The sequence below is a fragment of the Cherax quadricarinatus genome, chromosome 33 (genome assembly GCF_038502225.1).
Source record: "Cherax quadricarinatus isolate ZL_2023a chromosome 33, ASM3850222v1, whole genome shotgun sequence".
In the NCBI taxonomy this organism is placed as follows: domain Eukaryota; kingdom Metazoa; phylum Arthropoda; class Malacostraca; order Decapoda; family Parastacidae; genus Cherax; species Cherax quadricarinatus.
This window is the reverse complement of record NC_091324.1, coordinates 33,592,583-33,612,004: the sequence shown is the minus strand read 5'-3', so window position 1 is coordinate 33,612,004 and position 19,422 is coordinate 33,592,583. Positions and strand designations below refer to the sequence as shown.

At 44.1% G+C, this 19,422-nt stretch overlaps 1 protein-coding gene across 1 annotated transcript in view; it reads right to left on the bottom strand.

Moving 5' to 3' along the window:
- Nucleotides 1-15,679: 15,679 nt before the first annotated feature.
- Nucleotides 15,680-19,422, bottom strand: part of LOC128693885 (uncharacterized) — a 127,832-nt gene continuing 124,089 nt past the window's right edge. The window contains exon 7 of the mRNA XM_053783749.2: nucleotides 15,680-16,487. Coding sequence (XP_053639724.2) covers nucleotides 16,475-16,487 — 13 coding nt within the window. The 3' untranslated portion in view covers nucleotides 15,680-16,474. The remainder of the gene's footprint in view (nucleotides 16,488-19,422) is intronic.

Sequence of the window (19,422 nt, the reverse complement as noted above, 5' to 3'; positions counted from 1 at the left end):
ATCATTACTGCAGGATGGTAGACAACAGTCCAGTGTCAGACATCATTACTGCAGAATGGTAGACAACAATCCAGTGTCAGACATCACTACTGCAGGATGGTAGACAACAGTCCAGTGTCAGACATCATTACTGCAGGATGGTAGACAATAACAGCCCAGTGTCAGACATCATTACTGCAGGATGGTAGACAACAGTCCAGTGTCAGACATCATTACTGCAGGATGGTAGACAACAGTCCAGTGTCAGACATCATTACTGCAGGAGGGTAGACAGCAGTCCAGTGTCAGACATCATTACTGCAGGATGGTAGACAACAGTCCAGTGTCAGACATCATTACTGCAGGATGGTAGACAACAGTCCAGTGTCATACATCATTACTGCAGGATGGTAGACAACAGTCCAGTGTCAGACATCATTACTGCAGGATGTTAGACAATAACAGCCCAGTGTCGGACATCATTACTGCAGGATGGTAGACAACAGTCCAGTGTCAGACATCATTACTGCAAGATTGTAGACAACAGTCCAGTGTCAGACATCATTACTGCAGGATGGTAGACAACAGTCCAGTGTCATGCATCATTACTGCAGGATGGTAGAAAACAGTCAAGTGTCAGGCATCATTACTGCAGGATGGTAGACAACAGTCCAGTGTCAGACATCATTACTGCAGGATGGTAGACAACAGTCCAATGTCAGACATCATTACTGCAGGATGGTAGACAACAGTCCAATGTCAGACATCATTACTGCAGGATGGTAGACAACAGTCCAGTGTCAGACATCATTACTGCAGGATGGTAGACAACAGTCCAGTGTCAGACATCATTACTGCAGGATGGTAGACAACAGTCCAGTGTCAGACATCATTACTGCAGGATGGTAGACAACAGTCCAGCGTCAGACATCATTACTGCAGGATGGTAGACAACAGTCCAGTGTCAGACATCATTACTGCAGGATGGTAGACAACAGTCCAGTGTCAGACATCATTACTGCAGGATGGTAGACAACAGTCCAGTGTCAGACATCATTACTGCAGGATGGTAGACGACAGTCCAGTGTCAGACATCATTACTGCAGGATGGAAGACAACAGTCCAGTGTCAGACATCATTACTGCAGGATGGTAGACAACAGTCCAGTGTCAGACAGCATTACTGCAGGATAGTAGACAACAGTCCAGTGTCAGACATCATTACTGCAGGATGGTAGACAACAGTCCAGTGTCAGACATCATTACTGCAGGATGGTAGACAACAGTCCAGTGTCAGACATCATTACTGCAGGATGGTAGACACCAGTCCAGTGTCAGACATCATTACTGCAGGATAGTAGACAACAGTCCAGTGTCAGACATCATTACTGCAGGATGGTAGACAACAGTCCAGTGTCAGACATCATTACTGCAGGATGGTAGACAACAGTCCAGTGTCAGACATCATTACTGCAGGATGTTTGACAATAACAGCCCAGTGTCAGACATCATTACTGCAGGATGTTAGACAACAGTCCAGTGTCAGACATCATTACTGCAGGATGGTAGACAACAGTCCAGTGTCAGACATCATTACTGCAGGATGGTAGACAACAGTCCAGTGTCAGACATCATTACTGCAGGATGGTAAACAACAGTCCAGTGTCAGACATCATTACTGCAGGATGGTAGACAACAGTCCAGTGTCAGACATCATTACTGCAGGATGGTAGACAACAGTCCAGTGTCAGACATCATTACTGCAGGATTGTAGACAACAGTCCAGTGTCAGACATTATTACTGCAGGATGGTAGACAACAGTCCAGTGTCAGACATCATTACTGCAGGATTTTTGACAATAACAGCCCAGTGTCAGACATCATTACTGCAGGATGGTAGACAACAGTCCAGTGTCAGACATCATTACTGCAGGATGGTAGACAACTGTCCAGTGTCAGACATCATTACTGCAGGATGGTAGACAACAGTCCAGTGTCAGACATCATTACTGCAGGATGGTAGACAACAGTCCAGTGTCAGACATCATTACTGCAGGATGGTAAACAACAGTCCAGTGTCAGACATCATTACTGCAGGATGGTAGACAACAGTCCAGTGTCAGACATCATTACTGCAGGATGGTAGACAACAGTCCAGTGTCAGACATCATTACTGCAGGATGGTAGACAACAGTTCAGTGTCAGACATCATTACTGCAGGATGGTAGACAACAATCCAGTGTCAGACATCATTACTGCAGGGTGTTAGACAATAACAGCCCAGTGTCAGACATCATTACTGCAGGATGGTAGACAACAGTCCAGTGTCAGACATCATTACTGCAGGATGGTAGACAACAGTCCAGTGTCAGACATCATTACTGCAGGATGGTAGACAACAGTCCAGTGTCAGACATCATTACTGCAGGATGGTAGACAACAGTCCAGTGTCAGACATCATTACTGCAGGATAGTAGACAAGAGTCCAGTGTCAGACATCATTACTGCAGGATGGTAGACAACAGTCCAGTGTCAGACATCATTACTGCAGGATGGTAGACAACAGTCCAGTGTCAGACATCATTACTGCAGGATGTTTGACAATAACAGCCCAGTGTCAGACATCATTACTGCAGGATGTTAGACAACAGTCCAGTGTCAGACATCATTACTGCAGGATGGTAGACAACAGTCCAGTGTCAGACATCATTACTGCAGGATGGTAGACAACAGTCCAGTGTCAGACATCATTACTGCAGGATGGTAGACAACAGTCCAGTCTCAGACATCATTACTGCAGGATGGTAGACAACAGTCCAGTGTCAGACATCATTACTGCAGGATGTTTGACAATAACAGCCCAGTGTCAGACATCATTACTGCAGGATGGTAGACAACAGTCCAGTGTCAGACATCATTACTGCAGGATGGTAGACAACAGTCCAGTGTCAGACATCATTACTGCAGGATGGTAGACAACAGTCCAGTGTCAGACATCATTACTGCAGGATGGTAGACAACAGTCCAGTGTCAGACATCATTACTGCAGGATGGTAAACAACAGTCCAGTGTCAGACATCATTACTGCAGGATGGTAGACAACAGTCCAGTGTCAGACATCATTACTGCAGGATGTTTGACAATAACAGCCCAGTGTCAGACATCATTACTGCAGGATGGTTGACAACAGTCCAGTGTCAGACATCATTACTGCAGGATGTTTGACAATAACAGCCCAGTGTCAGACATCATTACTGCAGGATGGTAGACAACAGTCCAGTGTCAGACATCATTACTGCAGGATGGTAGACAACAGTCCAGTGTCAGACATCATTACTGCAGGATGGTAGACAACAGTCCAGTGTCAGACATCATTACTGCAGGATGGTAGACAACAGTCCAGTGTCAGACATCATTACTGCAGGATGGTAAACAACAGTCCAGTGTCATACATCATTACTGCAGGATGGTAGACAACAGTCCAGTGTCAGACATCATTACTGCAGGATGGTAGACAACAGTCCAGTGTCAGACATCATTACTGCAGGATGGTAGACAACAATCCAGTGTCAGACATCATTACTGCAGGGTGTTAGACAATAACAGCCCAGTGTCAGACATCATTACTGCAGGATGGTAGACAACAGTCCAGTGTCAGACATCATTACTGCAGGATGGTAGACAACAGTCCAGTGTCAGGCATCATTACTGCAGGATGTTAGACAATAACAGCCCAGTGTCAGACATCATTACTGCAGGATGGTAGACAATAACAGCCCAGTGTCAGACATCATTACTGCAGGATGGTAGACAACAGTCCAGTGTCAGACATCATTACTGCAGGATGGTAGACAACAGTCCAGTGTCAGACATCATTACTGCAGGATGGTAGACAACAGTCCAGAGTCAGACATCATTACTGCAGGATGGTAGACAACAGTCCAGTGTCAGACATCATTACTGCAGGATGGTAGACAACAGTCCAGTGTCAGACATCATTACTGCAGGATGGTAGACAACAGTCCAGTGTCAGACATCATTACTGCAGGATGGTAGACAACAGTCCAGTGTCAGACATCATTACTGCAGGATGGTAGACAACAGTCCAGTGTCAGACATCATTACTGCAGGATGGTAGACAACAGTCCAGTGTCAGACATCATTACTGCAGGATGGTAGACAACAGTCCAGTGTCAGACATCATTACTGCAGGATGGTAGACAACAGTCCAGTGTCAGACATCATTACTGCAGGATGGTAGACAACAGTCCAGTGTCAGACATCATTACTGCAGGATGTTAGACAATAACAGCCCAGTGTCAGACATCATTACTGCAGGATGGTAGACAACAGTCCAGTGTCAGACATCATTACTGCAGGATGGTAGACAATAACAGCCCAGTGTCAGACATCATTACTGCAGGATAGTAGACAACAGTCCAGTGTCAGACATCATTACTGCAGGATGGTAGACAACAGTCCAGTGTCAGACATCATTACTGCAGGATGGTAGACAACAGTCCAGTGTCAGACATCATTACTGCAGGATGGCAGACAACAGTCCAGTGTCAGACATCATTACTGCAGGATAGTAGACAACAGTCCAGTGTTAGACATCATTACTGCAGGATGGTAGACAACAGTTCAGTGTCAGACATCATTACTGCAGGATGGTAGACAACAGTCCAGTGTCAGACATCATTACTGCAGGATGGTAGACAACAGTCCAGTGTCATACATCATTACTGCAGGATGATAGACAACAGTCCAGTGTCAGACATCATTACTGCAGGATGGTAGACAACAGTCCAGTGTCAGATATCATTACTGCAGAATGGTAGACAACAGTCCAGTGTCAGACATCATTACTGCAGGATGGTAGACAATAACAGCCCAGTGTCAGACATCATTACTGCAGGATGGTAGACAACAGTCCAGTGTCAGACATCATTACTGCAGGATGGTAGACAACAGTCCAGTGTCAGACATCATTACTGCAGGATGGTAGACAACAGTCCAGTGTCAGACATCATTACTGCAGGATGGTAGACAACAGTCCAGTGTCAGACATCATTACTGCAGGATGGTAGACAATAACAGCCCAGTGTCAGACATCATTACTGCAGGATGGTAGACAACAATCCAGTGTCAGACATCATTACTGCAGGATGGTAGACAATAACAGCCCAGTGTCAGACATCATTACTGCAGGATGGTAGACAACAGTCCAGTGTCAGACATCATTACTGAAGGATGGTAGACAACAGTCCAGTGTCAGACATCATTACTGCAGGATGGTAGACAACAGTCCAGTGTCAGACATCATTACTGCAGGATGGTAGACAACAGTCCAGTGTCAGACATCATTACTGCAGGATGGTAGACAACAGTCCAGTGTCAGACATCATTACTGCAGGATGGTAGACAATAACAGCCCAGTGTCAGACATCATTACTGCAGGATGGTAGACAACAGTCCAGTGTCAGACATCATTACTGCAGGATGGTAGACAACAGTCCAGTGTCAGGCATCATTACTGCAGGATGTTAGACAATAACAGCCCAGTATCAGACATCATTACTGCAGGATGGTAGACAATAACAGCCCAGTATCAGACATCATTACTGCAGGATGGTAGACAATAACAGCCCAGTATCAGACATCATTACTGCAGGATGGTAGACAATAACAGTCCAGTGTCAGACATCATTACTGCAGGATGGTAGACAATAACAGTCCAGTGTCAGACATCATTACTGCAGGATGGTAGACAATAACAGCCCAGTATCAGACATCATTACTGCAGGATGGTAGACAATAACAGCCCAGTATCAGACATCATTACTGCAGGATGGTAGACAATAACAGCCCAGTATCAGACATCATTACTGCAGGATGGTAGACAATAACAGCCCAGTATCAGACATCATTACTGCAGGATGGTAGACAATAACAGTCCAGTGTCAGACATCATTACTGCAGGATGGTAGACAATAACAGTCCAGTGTCAGACATCATTACTGCAGGTTGTTAGACAATAACAGCCCAGTGTCAGACATCATTACTGCAGGATGTTAGACAATAACAGCCCAGTGTCAGACATCATTACTGCAGGATGGTAGACAACAGTCCAGTGTCAGACATCATTACTGCAGGATGTTAGACAATAACAGCCCACTGAAATACCTTTCTCTGATGTCAGTATGAAACTAAACGTCTTTCAGTATTTTATACTCCAGTAAGATTACTGGAAGTTTCATTATGTCACAAAAACATGTAAGACATCATGTAAATCTTTGTCTCTTGAGCACGTATAATGGAAGGTAAAACTTACATATTACTAATTACTGTCTGTCTATAATTATCATTTGTTTCTGGTGTGTTTTTGTTTTTGGACTAGACTAAGAACAAACTAAAAGTGGCGATGATCCCTAGAACTATTATGACTGGTCTGAGATCAAGCAATAGTGGCATTAGTCACTAGAAATATTATGAAGTGTTTCAGACCAGACTGTAGGGACGATGATTCCTATAACCTTCATGACTGGTTTAAGACCAGACTGTAGGGACGATGATCCCTACAACCCTAATGACTGGTTTAAGACCAGACTGTAGGGACGATGATCCCTACAACCTTCAGGACTTAAGACCAGGCTGTAGGGACGATGATCCCTACAACCTTCAGGACTTAAGACCAGGCTGTAGGGACGATGATCCCTACAACCTTCATGACTGGTTTAGACCAGACTGTAGGGACAACGATCCCTATAACCTTAATGACTGGTTTAAGACCAGACTGTAGGGACGACGATCCCTACAACCTTAATGACTGGTTTAAGACCAGACTGTAGGGACGACGATCCCTACAACCTTAATGACTGGTTTAAGACCAGACTGTAGGGACGATGATTATTACAACCTTTATGACTGGTTTAAGACCAGATTGCAAGAATGATGTTCCCTACAACCTTCAGGGCTGGTTTAAGACCAGACAGTAGGGACGATGATCCATACAACCTTTATGACTGGTAAGATCAGACTGTAGGGTCGATGATCCCTACAACCTCTATGACTGGTTTAAGACCAGACTTTAGGGACGACGATCCCTACAACATTAATGACTGGTTTAAGACCAGACTGTAGGGACGACGATCCCTACAACCTTAATGACTGGTTTAAGACCAGACTGTAGGGACGATGGTCTCTACAATCTTAATGACTGGTTTAAGACCAGACTGTAGGGACGATGATCCTTATAATCTTTATGACTGGTTTAAGACTAGACTGTAGGGTCGATGATCCCTACAACCTTTATGACTGGTTTAAGACCAGACTGTAAGAACGATGATCCCTAATGACTGGTTTAAGACCAGACTGTAGGGACGATAATCCCTACAACCTTTTTGACTGGTTTAAGACCAGACTGTAGAGACGATGATCCCTACAATCTTAATGACTGGTTTAAGACCAGACTGTAGGGACGATGATCCCTACAATCTTATTGACTGGTTTAAGACCAGACTGTAGGGACGATGATCCCTACAATCTTAATGACTGGTTTAAGAACAGACTGTAGGGACGATGATCCCTACAATCTTAATGACTGGTTTAAGACCAGACTGTAGGGACGATGATCCCTACAACCTTTTTGACTGGTTTAAGACCAGACTGTAGGGACGATGATCCCTACAACCTTAATGACTGGTTTAAGACCAGACTGTAGGGACGATGATCCATAAAGTCCTAATGACTGGTTTAAGACCAGACTGTAGGGACGATGATCCATAAAGTCCTAATGACTGGTTTAAGACCAGACTGTAGGGACGATGATCCCTACAACCTTCAGGACTGGTTTAAGACCAGACTGTAGGGACGACAATCCCTACAACCTTAATGACTGGTTTAAGACCAGACTATAGGGACGACGAACCCTACAACCTTAATGACTGGTTTAAGACCAGACTGTAAGAACGATGATCCCTAATGACTGGTTTAAGACCAGACTGTAGGGACGATGATCCCTACAACCTTTTTGACTGGTTTAAGACCAGGCTGTAGGGACGATGATCCCTACAATCTTAATGACTGGTTTAAGACCAGACTGTAAGGACGTTGATCCCTACAACCTTAATGACTGGTTTAAGACCAGACTGTAGGGACGATGATCCCTACAACCTTAATGACTGGTTTAAGACCAGACTGTAGGGACGATGATCCCTACAACCTTTATGACTGATTTAAGACCAGACTGTAAGAATGATGATCCCTAATGACTGGTTTAACACCTGACTGTAGGGACGATGATCCCTACAACCTTTTTAACTGGTTTAAGACCAGACTGTAGGGACGATGATCCCTTCAACCTTAATGACTGGTTTAAGACCAGACTGTAGGGACGATGATCCCTACAACCTTAATGACTGGTTTAAGACCAGACTGTAGGGACGATGATCCATAAAGTCCTAATAACTGGTTTAAGACCAGACTGTAGGGACGATGATCCATAAAGTCCTAATAACTGGTTTAAGACCAGACTGTAGGGACGATGATCCCTACAACCTTAATGACTGGTTTAAGACCAGACTGTAGGGACGATGATCCATAAAGTCCTAATAACTGGTTTAAGACCAGACTGTAGGGACGATGATCCCTACAATCTTAATGACTGGTTTAAGACCAGACTGTAGGGACGATGATCCCTACAATCTTAATGACTGGTTTAAGACCAGACTGTAGGGACGATGATCCCTACAACCTTAATGCCTGGTTTAAGACCAGACTGTAGGGACGATGATCCATAAAGTCCTAATAACTGGTTTAAGACCAGACTGTAGGGACGATGATCCCTACAATCTTAATGACTGGTTTAAGACCAGACTGTAGGGACGATGATCCATAAAGTCCTAATAACTGGTTTAAGACCAGACTGTAGGGACGATGATCCCTACAATCTTAATGACTGGTTTAAGACCAGACTGTAGGGACGATGATCCATAAAGTCCTAATAACTGGTTTAAGACCAGACTGTAGGGACGATGATCCATAAAGTCCTAATAACTGGTTTAAGACCAGACTGTAGGGACGATGATCCCTACAACCTTAATGACTGGTTTAAGACCAGACTGTAGGGACGATGATCCATAAAGTCCTAATAACTGGTTTAAGACCAGACTGTAGGGACGATGATCCCTACAATCTTAATGACTGGTTTAAGACCAGACTGTAGGGACGATGATCCCTACAATCTTAATGACTGGTTTAAGACCAGACTGTAGGGACGATGATCCCTACAACCTTAATGCCTGGTTTAAGACCAGACTGTAGGGACGATGATCCATAAAGTCCTAATAACTGGTTTAAGACCAGACTGTAGGGACGATGATCCATAAAGTCCTAATAACTGGTTTAAGACCAGACTGTAGGGACGATGATCCCTACAATCTTAATGACTGGTTTAAGACCAGACTGTAGGGACGATGATCCCTACAATCTTAATGACTGGTTTAAGACCAGACTGTAGGGACGATGATCCCTACAACCTTAATGCCTGGTTTAAGACCAGACTGTAGGGACGATGATCCATAAAGTCCTAATAACTGGTTTAAGACCAGACTGTAGGGACGATGATCCATAAAGTCCTAATAACTGGTTTAAGACCAGACTGTAGGGACGATGATCCATAAAGTCCTAATAACTGGTTTAAGACCAGACTGTAGGGACGATGATCCATAAAGTCCTAATAACTGGTTTAAGACCAGACTGTAGGGACGATGATCCATAAAGTCCTAATAACTGGTTTAAGACCAGACTGTAGGGACGATGATCCATAAAGTCCTAATAACTGGTTTAAGACCAGACTGTAGGGACGATGATCCATAAAGTCCTAATAACTGGTTTAAGACCAGACTGTAGGGACGATGATCCATAAAGTCCTAATAACTGGTTTAAGACCAGACTGTAGGGACGATGATCCATAAAGTCCTAATAACTGGTTTAAGACCAGACTGTAGGGACGATGATCCATAAAGTCCTAATAACTGGTTTAAGACCAGACTGTAGGGACGATGATCCATAAAGTCCTAATAACTGGTTTAAGACCAGACTGTAGGGACGATGATCCATAAAGTCCTAATAACTGGTTTAAGACCAGACTGTAGGGACGATGATCCATAAAGTCCTAATAACTGGTTTAAGACCAGACTGTAGGGACGATGATCCATAAAGTCCTAATAACTGGTTTAAGACCAGACTGTAGGGACGATGATCCATAAAGTCCTAATAACTGGTTTAAGACCAGATTGTACTATAAAAAATGGCAGCACATATTTATTGCTTAAAGCTATACAATACTTGCAAAGGCATATTTATCCTCTAGAACTTATACAATAAAACAAGACATATTCGTGACCATGAGTTATTATACAGAAAATGACAAATCTTTATAAGCTGGAACCAAACAAAACAATACATCTCTCTGGCCTAAACCCACACAATAAGTTACAGCAATTTTTAGCAAGGAATTATTGATTATCAAGTAAGAAAATAATAGTGAGAAATCATAAGGGTAGTAATACGTTGGAGGTGGTCACCGCGCTGCTACCCTGACTTTATCTTCCCTCCTCGCTGACGGTCCCATCTTTGACACAGAGTTAGAATGGTCTAACTCTACCTCTGTTATCCTCTCCACCCTCAATAATCTTTAATCCAGCAACCACACCCTGCCCTGCAGCGCTGTGTGACCCTTGTGGGTTTAGTGCTTAGTTTTGGTTATAATAATAATAATGTAGGAAGTGCTTAACTCAAAAAATTTCTTAATAATAAAAATATCCCGCGGAGCTTTTCCGAAGAATCAAATAATAATGTACATTTTTTCTTTGTTTCCTTTATCGTCTTCCTTTCAGGCATCTTTATCTCTTTCTTGTATTTAGCTCTCTCTGTCTGCAGTAATTATTTTCTGATCTCTAAGTTTACCAAAGGACTAATACAGTGGAGATTAAAATTAAGGTATAAAATATTTATTACCTTCATGAAAGACTAACACTTATCAGTCTAGTTATTTTAATACAAACTTTCTTTATATATAGTATTATTCAAGGTACCCATCTACTTAGTGACCACTGATAGTATTATTCAAGGTAAACATCTACTTAGTGACCTCTGATAATATTATTCAAGGTAAACATCTACTTAGTGACCTCTCATAATATTATTCAAGGTAAACATCTACTTAGTGACCTCTCATAATATTATTCAAGGTAAACATCTACTTAGTGACCTCTGATAATATTATTCAAGGTAAACATCTACTTAGTGACCTCTGATAATATTATTCAAGGTAAACATCTACTTAGTGACCTCTGATAATATTATTCAAGGTAAACATCTACTTAGTGACCTCTCATAATATTATTCAAGGTAAACATCTACTTAGTGACCTCTCATAATATTAACTACTGTTACATAGCACAGGAGAATATGTTCAACACTTAATTTTTTTATATATTTTATTTAAAACATCTTATATAGTATACATAGATCTTTACATATGTTAACATATAGCAAATACTGAAAAATATATTACAAAATCCAACATTGCGCTGCCCTCCACAGTAATGCTGCATCCGGGTGAAAATTAACTGTTATGTTACCCGAACATCCTACACACAAGTATATTCCTTTATGTCACAACATACTGTAGACATATCAATGTTCAGAAGAACATATGGGAGGTGCAGAAACCTAGCCAATGTTGTCACATAAACCATGAAATATACTTACTGAAAATTACATATATCAAAGAAAGTGTTGAGAGTCATGCACCTGAAGCCGGCTGTCAACACTTATTACTCTGCTAGTTCACACTACCATTTATTAAACACTATCGTTAGTTACAAGTTGATAGTAACATAAATTACACAAATATAACGCTGCCAGCAATAATAAACTAATAGTGTTTTCTTGTAGTAAATCTTAAAGGAGCACTAAAGCCTCAAGGTCCAAAATGTTTAGAATAGCAATGTTTCGGTGGTCAAGTTTTTCCATTACTCATAAACTATAATTTTCAAAGGATACCATTAATTTTCTCCTCTTCTGAAAAATGCATTTAATAACAACACACATTATTATCTTGTTTATCAGCATCTTCTTCACTTATGATGGACTAGGAACGTCAAGCCTGGCAAGTCTCTTCAAGCCTGGCAAGTCTCGTCAAGCCTGGCAAGTCTCGTCAAGCCTGGCAAGCCTCGTCAAGCCTGGCAATTCTCGACCGGCTTCCCTTGCTCTCTGCTCATAATTTTTATCAGATTTTCTGGTATCAAGAAGTTTTCTAGTCTGCCTGGTCTCAGCAAGTTATCCAGGGTGCGTGGTATCAGCAAGTTATCCAGGGTGCGTGGTCTCAGCAAGTTATCCAGGGTGCGTGGTCTCAGCAAGTTATCCAGGGTGCGTGGTCTCAGCAAGTTATCCAGGGTGTGTGGTCTCAGCAAGTTATCCAGGGTGTGTGGTCTCAGCAAGTTATCCAGGGTGCGTGGTCTCAGCAACTTATCCAGGGTGTGTGGTCTCAGCAAGTTATCCAGGGTGTGTGGTCTCAGCAAGTTATCCAGGGTGCGTGGTCTCAGCAAGTTATCCATGGTGCGTGGTCTCAGCAAGTTATCCAGGCTGCGTGGTCTCAGCAAGTTATCCAGGGTGAGTGGTCTCAGCAAGTTAACCAGGGTGCGTGGTCTCAGCAAGTTATCCAGGGTGCGTAGTCTCAGCAAGTTATCCAGGGTGCGTGGTATCAGCAAGTTATCCAGGGTGCGTGGTCTCAGCAAGTTATCCAGGCTGCGTGGTCTCAGCAAGTTATCCAGGGTGCGTGGTCTCAGCAAGTTATCCAGGGTGCGTGGTCTCAGCAAGTTATCCAGGGTGCGTGGTCTCAGCAAGTTATCCAAGCTGTGTGGTCTCAGCAAGTTATCCAGGCTGTGTGGTCTCAGCAAGTTATCCAGGCTGCGTGGTCTCAGCAAGTTATCCAGGCTGTGTGGTCTCAGCAAGTTATCCAGGCTACGTGGTCTCAGCAAGTTATCCAGGCTGTGTGGTCTCAGCAAGTTATCCAAGCTGTGTGGTCTCAGCAAGTTATAAAGGCTGCGTGGTCTCAGCAAGTTATCCAAGCTGTGTGGTCTCAGCAAGTTATCCAGGCTTCTTGGTCTCAGTAAGTTATCCAGGCTGCGTGGTCTCAGCAAGTTATCCAAGCTGTGTGGTCTCAGCAAGTTATCCAGGCTTCTTGGTCTCAGTAAGTTATCCAGGCTGCGTGGTCTCAGGAAGTTATCCAGGGTGCGTGGTCTCATCAAGTTATCCAGGCTGCGTGGTCTCAGCAAGTTATCCAGGCTGCGTGATCTCAGCAAGTTATCCAGGCTGCGTGATCTCAGCAAGTTATACAGGCTGAGTGGTCTCAGGAAGTTATCCAGGTTGCGTGGTCTAAGCAAGTTATCCAGGTTGCGTGGTCTCAGCAAGTTATCCAGGCTGCGTGGTCTCAGCAGTTATCCAGGCTGTGTGGTCTCAGCAAGTTATCCAGGTTTCGTGGTCTCAGCAAGTTATCCAGGTTGCGTGTTCTCAGCAAGTTATCCAGGCTGCGTGATCTCAGCAAGTTATCCAGGCTGCGTGATCTCAGCAAGTTATACAGGCTGAGTGGTCTCAGGAAGTTATCCAGGTTGCGTGGTCTAAGCAAGTTATCCAGGTTGCGTGGTCTCAGCAAGTTATCCAGGCTGCGTGGTCTCAGCAAATTATCCAGGCAGCGTGGTCTCAGCAAGTTATCCAGGTTGCGTATTCTCAGCAAGTTATCCAGGCTGCGTGGTCTCAGCAAGTTATCCAGGCTGCGTGGTCTCAGGAAGTTATCCAGGTTGCGTGGTCTCAGGAAGTTATCCAGGCTGCGTGGTCTCAGCAAGTTATCCAGGTTGCGTGGTCTCAGCAAGTTATCCAGGCTGCGTGGTCTCAGGAAGTTATCCAGGTTGCGTGGTCTCAGCAAGTTATCCAGGCTGTGTGGTCTCAGCAAGTTATCCAGGTTGCGTGGTCTCAGCAAATTATCCAGGCTGCGTGGTCTCAGCAAGTTATCCAGGCTGCGTGATCTCAGCAAGTTATCCAGGCTGCGTGGTCTCAGGAAGTTATCCAGGTTGCGTGGTCTCAGGAAGGTATCCAGGGTGCGTGGTCTCAGCAAGTTATCCAGGTAGCGTATTCTCAGCAAGTTATCCAGGCTGCGTGGTCTCAGCAAGTTATCCAGGCTGCGTGGTCTCAGGAAGTTATCCAGGTTGCGTGGTCTCAGGAAGTTATCCAGGCTGCGTGGTCTCAGTAAGTTATCCGGGCTGCGTGGCCTCAGCAAGTTATCCAGCTCGCGTGGTCTCAGCAAGTTATCCAGGCTGCGTGGTCTCAGCAAGTTAACCAGCCTGCGTGGTCTCAGCAAATTAACTAGGCTGCGTGGTCTCAGCAAGTTATCCAAGCTGTGTGGCCTCAGCAAGTTATCCAGGCTTCGTGGTCTCAGCAAGATATACAGGCTGCGTGGTCTCAGCAAGTTATGCAGGCTGCTTGGTTTCAGCAAGTTATCCATGGTGTGTGGTCTCAGCAAGTTATCCAGGCTGCGTCGTCTCAGCAAGTTATCCAGGCTGTGTGGTGTCAGCAAATTAACCAGGCTGCGTGGTCTCAGCAAGTTATCCAGGCTGCGTTGTCTCAACAAGTTTTCCAGGCTCCGTGATCTCAGCAAGTTATCCAGGCTGCATGGTCTCAGCAAATTATCCAGGCTGCGTGGTCTCAGCAAGTTATCCAGGCTGCATGGTCTCAGCAAGTTATCCAGGCTGCGTGGTTTCAGCAAGTTATCCAGGCTGCGTGATCTCAGCAAGTTATTCAGGCTGCGTGGTCTCAGCAAGTTATCCAGGCTGCGTGGTCTCAGCAAGTTATCCAGGCTGCGTGGTCTCAGCAAGTTATCCAGGCTGCATGGTCTAAGCAATTTATCCATCCAGGCTGTGTGGTCCCAGCAAGTTATCTAGGCTGCGTGGTCTAAGCAAGTTATCCAGGCTGCGTGGTCTCAGCAAGTTATCCAGGCTGTGTGGTCTCTGGAAGCTATCCAGGGTGCCTGGTCTCAGGAAGTTATCCAGGGTGCGTGGTCTCAGCAAGGTATCCAGGCTGCGTGGCCTCAGCAAGTTATCCAGGCTGCGTGGTCTCAACAAGTTATCCAGGCTGCATGTTCTCAGCAAGTTATCCAGGGTGCGTTGTCTCGGCAAGTTATCCAGGCTGCGTGGTCTCAGCAAGTTATCCAGGCTGCGTGATCTCAGCATGTTATCCAGGCTGTGTGGCCTCAGCAAGTTATCCAGGCTGCGTGGCCTCAGCACGTTATCCAGGCTGCGTGGTCTCAGCAAGTTATACGGGCTGTGTGGTCTCAGCAAATTAACCAGGCTGCATGGTCTCAGCAAGTTATCCAAGCTGTGTGGCCTCAGCAAGTTATCCAGGCTGTGTGGTCTCAGCCAGTTATCCAGGCTGTGTGGTCTCGGCAAGTCATCCAGGCTGCGTGGTCTCAGCAAGTTATTTAGCCTTCTTGGTCTCAATAAGTTATCTGTGTTTAGATCTTAGAAAGTCTGCCAGCAGGTTGTCCAGCTATCCTGGTCGCTTCAATACATTGGAACCTCAAATTTCGAATGTATCACTTATCGAATTGTTCGAAAATCGAACGCTTTTTTCGAACCAACTTTGTTCCTATTATTGAACTCGCCCCTATTTTCGAACTGCCGGGTGCCGGATAGGTCCGGCAGCCCGCTGTGTCCATGTCCCCGCGCAGGCGCCGTAAGCCAGTCTGGTTTTGTTGATGCTTGAGTGAATACTAACCTGCGCTCTCTTTCAAACATTTTACGATTATTTCATTGTGCTTAGTGCTTGTGGGACTGTAAAATAAACTACAATGGGCCCAAAGAAACTTGCTAATGCTACCCCTGTGATAATGAAAGTGAGAAACTCAATACGTTTGAAGAAGGAAATAATACAGAAGTATGAGAGTGGGGTGAGACTTGTTTATTTAAATTTAGTAACACATAACTGAACACTGTATTTGTTGTGTGTATGTAAAACTATAATTAATCTCTACAAAATTAATTTTTTTTGTGAATATGTTTGGGTTTCTGGAACGGATTAATTGTATTTCCATTATTTCTTATCGGAAATATTACTTCGCTTTTCAGACTTTTCGAACTTAGAACTAGCTCCTGGAACGGATTAAGTTCGATATTTGAGGTTCCATTGTATATCCAAACTTCATCATCTTGGCAGGTTTTCCATGTTATCTTGTATCAGCAAGTTACCAAGTCTTCTTAAATACAGCAAGTTATGAATACGCTGAGGAAGGGGGGAAAGGGGAGCAAGTTATCCAGGGTTTGTAATCTTATCAAGTCATCCAGCATTACTGGTCTCTAAAAGTTATGAAATCTTCTGGGTATCAGCAAATTATCATTTCCAGCTTTCCAGGCGCCGTTAAGACTTCCAGTCTAAGCCTATGACGCATTTCTGAAAAAAAAATTATTTATTTTAAAAACAGAAAATACTAAAACAAAATAATAATCGAAAAAAATATAATCAAAACAAAAGAAACAAATAATCAAACGGAAAAAGTGAGTTAGAATTATAAAATTAATGAAATAATTACAAATCTCATTATTATTTAGTCAGTAAGGATTAGTTATTTTTCAAGAACATAAATGAATTTAATAATTCGATTGATTATTTTATCAAATGATAACTAATACAGTCAGAAGAATCATCTCGAGATGGTGACAATATTGTTGGTGTAGAGTGAGTGATGGTGACAGTAGTGTTTGTGTACAGTGAGAGATGGTGACAGTAGTATTTGTGTACAGTGAGAGATGGTGACAGTAGTGTTGGTGTACAGTGAGTGAAGGTGACAGTAGTGTTGGTGTACAGTGAGTGATGATGACAATAGTGTTGGTGTACAGTGAGTGATGATGACAGAAGTGTTGGAGGAGTGTGAGTGATGGTGACAGTTGTGTTGGTGTAGTGAGAGTGCTGATGACAATAGTGTTGATTATACCATAAATTTAATTAAGACTGCCATCCCCACGAGCCCCTTCATGGCGGGGCAGATGGCAGACCAGAGGCCTAGCTTCTCCATACGAGCCCCGAGAGGGCGGGGACTGTGGCTAGGCCTGGGGACAGTTGGTCCTAAAGATGAGGGGGTACTTGTACCTCCTCCCATGGGAGACTTACGTCTCGAGACACTCCCTGGATAGGGAGCCAAAGCCGTGTCACCACTACTTGGAAAAGACCCGGGCCGGGAGAGTACCGGCGAATAAAAAAAAAAGACAATAGTGTTGATGGAGAGTCAGTGATGGTGACAGTACTGTTGCAGTGTGAGTGATGGTGACAGTTGTGTTGGTGTAGTATGAGTGATGGTGACAGTAGTGTCGGAGGAGTGTGAATGATGGTGACAGTAGTGTTGGAGGAGTGTAAGTGATGGTGACAGTGTTGGCATAGAGTGAGTGATGGTGACAGTAGTGTTGGTATAGTGTGAGTGATAGTGACAGTAATGTTGATGTAGTGTGAGTGATGGTGACAGTAGTGTTGGAGGAGTGTAAGTGATGGTGACAGTAGTGTTGGTATAGTGTGAGTGATGGTGACAGTAGTGTTGGTATAGTGTGAGTGATATTGACAGTACTGTTGGTGGAGTGTGAATGATAGTGACAGTAGTGTTGGAGGAGTGGGAGTGATGGTGACAGTGTAGGTATAGGGTGAGTGATGGTGACAGTAGTCTTGGTGGAGTGTGAATGATAGTGAGAGTAGTGTTGGTGTAGTGTGAGTGATAGTGACAGTAGTGTTGGAGGAGTGTGAATGATAGTGACAGTAGTGCCGGAGGAGTGTGAGTGATGGTGACAGTAGTGCTGGAGGAGTGTGGTTAATGACGACAGTAGTGTTTGTATAGTGTGAGTGATGGTGACAGAAGTGTTGGTATAGTGCAAGTGATGGCGACAGAAGTAGTGTTGGAGGAGTGGGAGTGATGGTGACAGTGTAGGTATAGTGTGAGTGATGGTGACAGTAGTCTTGGTGGAGTGTGAATGATGGTGTCAGTAGTGTTGGTGTAGTGTGTGATAGTGACAGTAGTGTTGTTGTAGTGTGAGTGATGGTGAGAGTAATGTTGTTGGAGTGTGAATGATAGTGACAGTAGTGTTGATGGAGTGTGAGTGATGGTGACAGTAGTGTTGGTGTAGTGTGAGTGATGGTGTCAGTAGTGTAGGTGTAGTGTGAGTGATAGTGACAGTAGTGTTGGTGTAGTGTGAGTGATGGTGACAGTAGTGTTGGTGTAGTGTGAGTGATAGTGACAGAAGTGTTGGTATAGTGTGAGTGATAGAGACAGTAGTGTTGAAGTGTGAGTGATAGTGACAGTAGAGTTCGTGTAGCGAGAAAATGTGAGTGATGGTGACAGTAGTATTGGTGTGGTATAAGTGATAGTGACACTAGTGTTGGTGTAGTGTGAGTGATAGTGAGAGTAGTGTTGGTGAAGTGTGAGTGATATTGACAGTAGTGTTGGTGTAATGAGAAAATGTGAGTGATGGTGGCAGTAGTGTTGGTGTAGTGTGAGTGATAGTGACAGTGTTGGTGTAGTGTTAGTGAATGTGTCAGTAGTGTTGGAGGTGTATGAGTGATAGTGACAGTAGTGTTGGAGGAGTGTGAGTGATGGTGACAATAGTGTTGGAGGAGTGTGAATGATGGTGACAGTAGTGTTGGAGAAGTGTGAGTGATGCTGACAGTAGTGTAGGAGGAGTGCGGGTGACGGTGACAGTGTTGGAAGAGTGCGAGTGATAGTGACAGTTTTGGAGCTGTGTGAGTGATAGTGACAGTAGTGTTGGAGGAGTGTGAATGATGGTGACAGTAGTGTTGTAGGAGTGTAAGCGATGGTGACAGTGTTGGTATAGTGTGAGTGATGGTGACAATAGTGTTGGTATAGTGTGAGTGATAGTGACAGTAATGTTGGTGCAGTGTGAGTGATGGTGACAGTAGTGTTGGAGGAGTGTGAGTGATGGTGACAGTAGTGTTGGTATAGTGTGAGTGATGGTGACAGTAGTGTTTTTGGAGTGTGAGTGATGGTGATAGTAGTGTTGGTATAGTGTGAGTGATGGTGACAGTAGTGTTGGTATAGTGTGAGTGATGGTGACAGTAGTGTTGGTATAGTGTGAGTGATGGTGACAGTAGTGTTGGTATAGTGTGAGTGATGGTGACAGTAGTGTTGGTATAGTGTGAGTGATGGTGACAGTAGTGTTGGTATAGTGTGAGTGATGGTGACAGTAGTGTTTGTATAGTGTGAGTGATGGTGGCAGTAGTGTTGGTATAGTGTGAGTGATGGTGACAGAAGTGTTGGTATAGTGTGAGTGATGGTGACAGTAGTGTTGGTATAGTGTGAGTGATAGTGACAGTAGTGTTGGTATAGTGT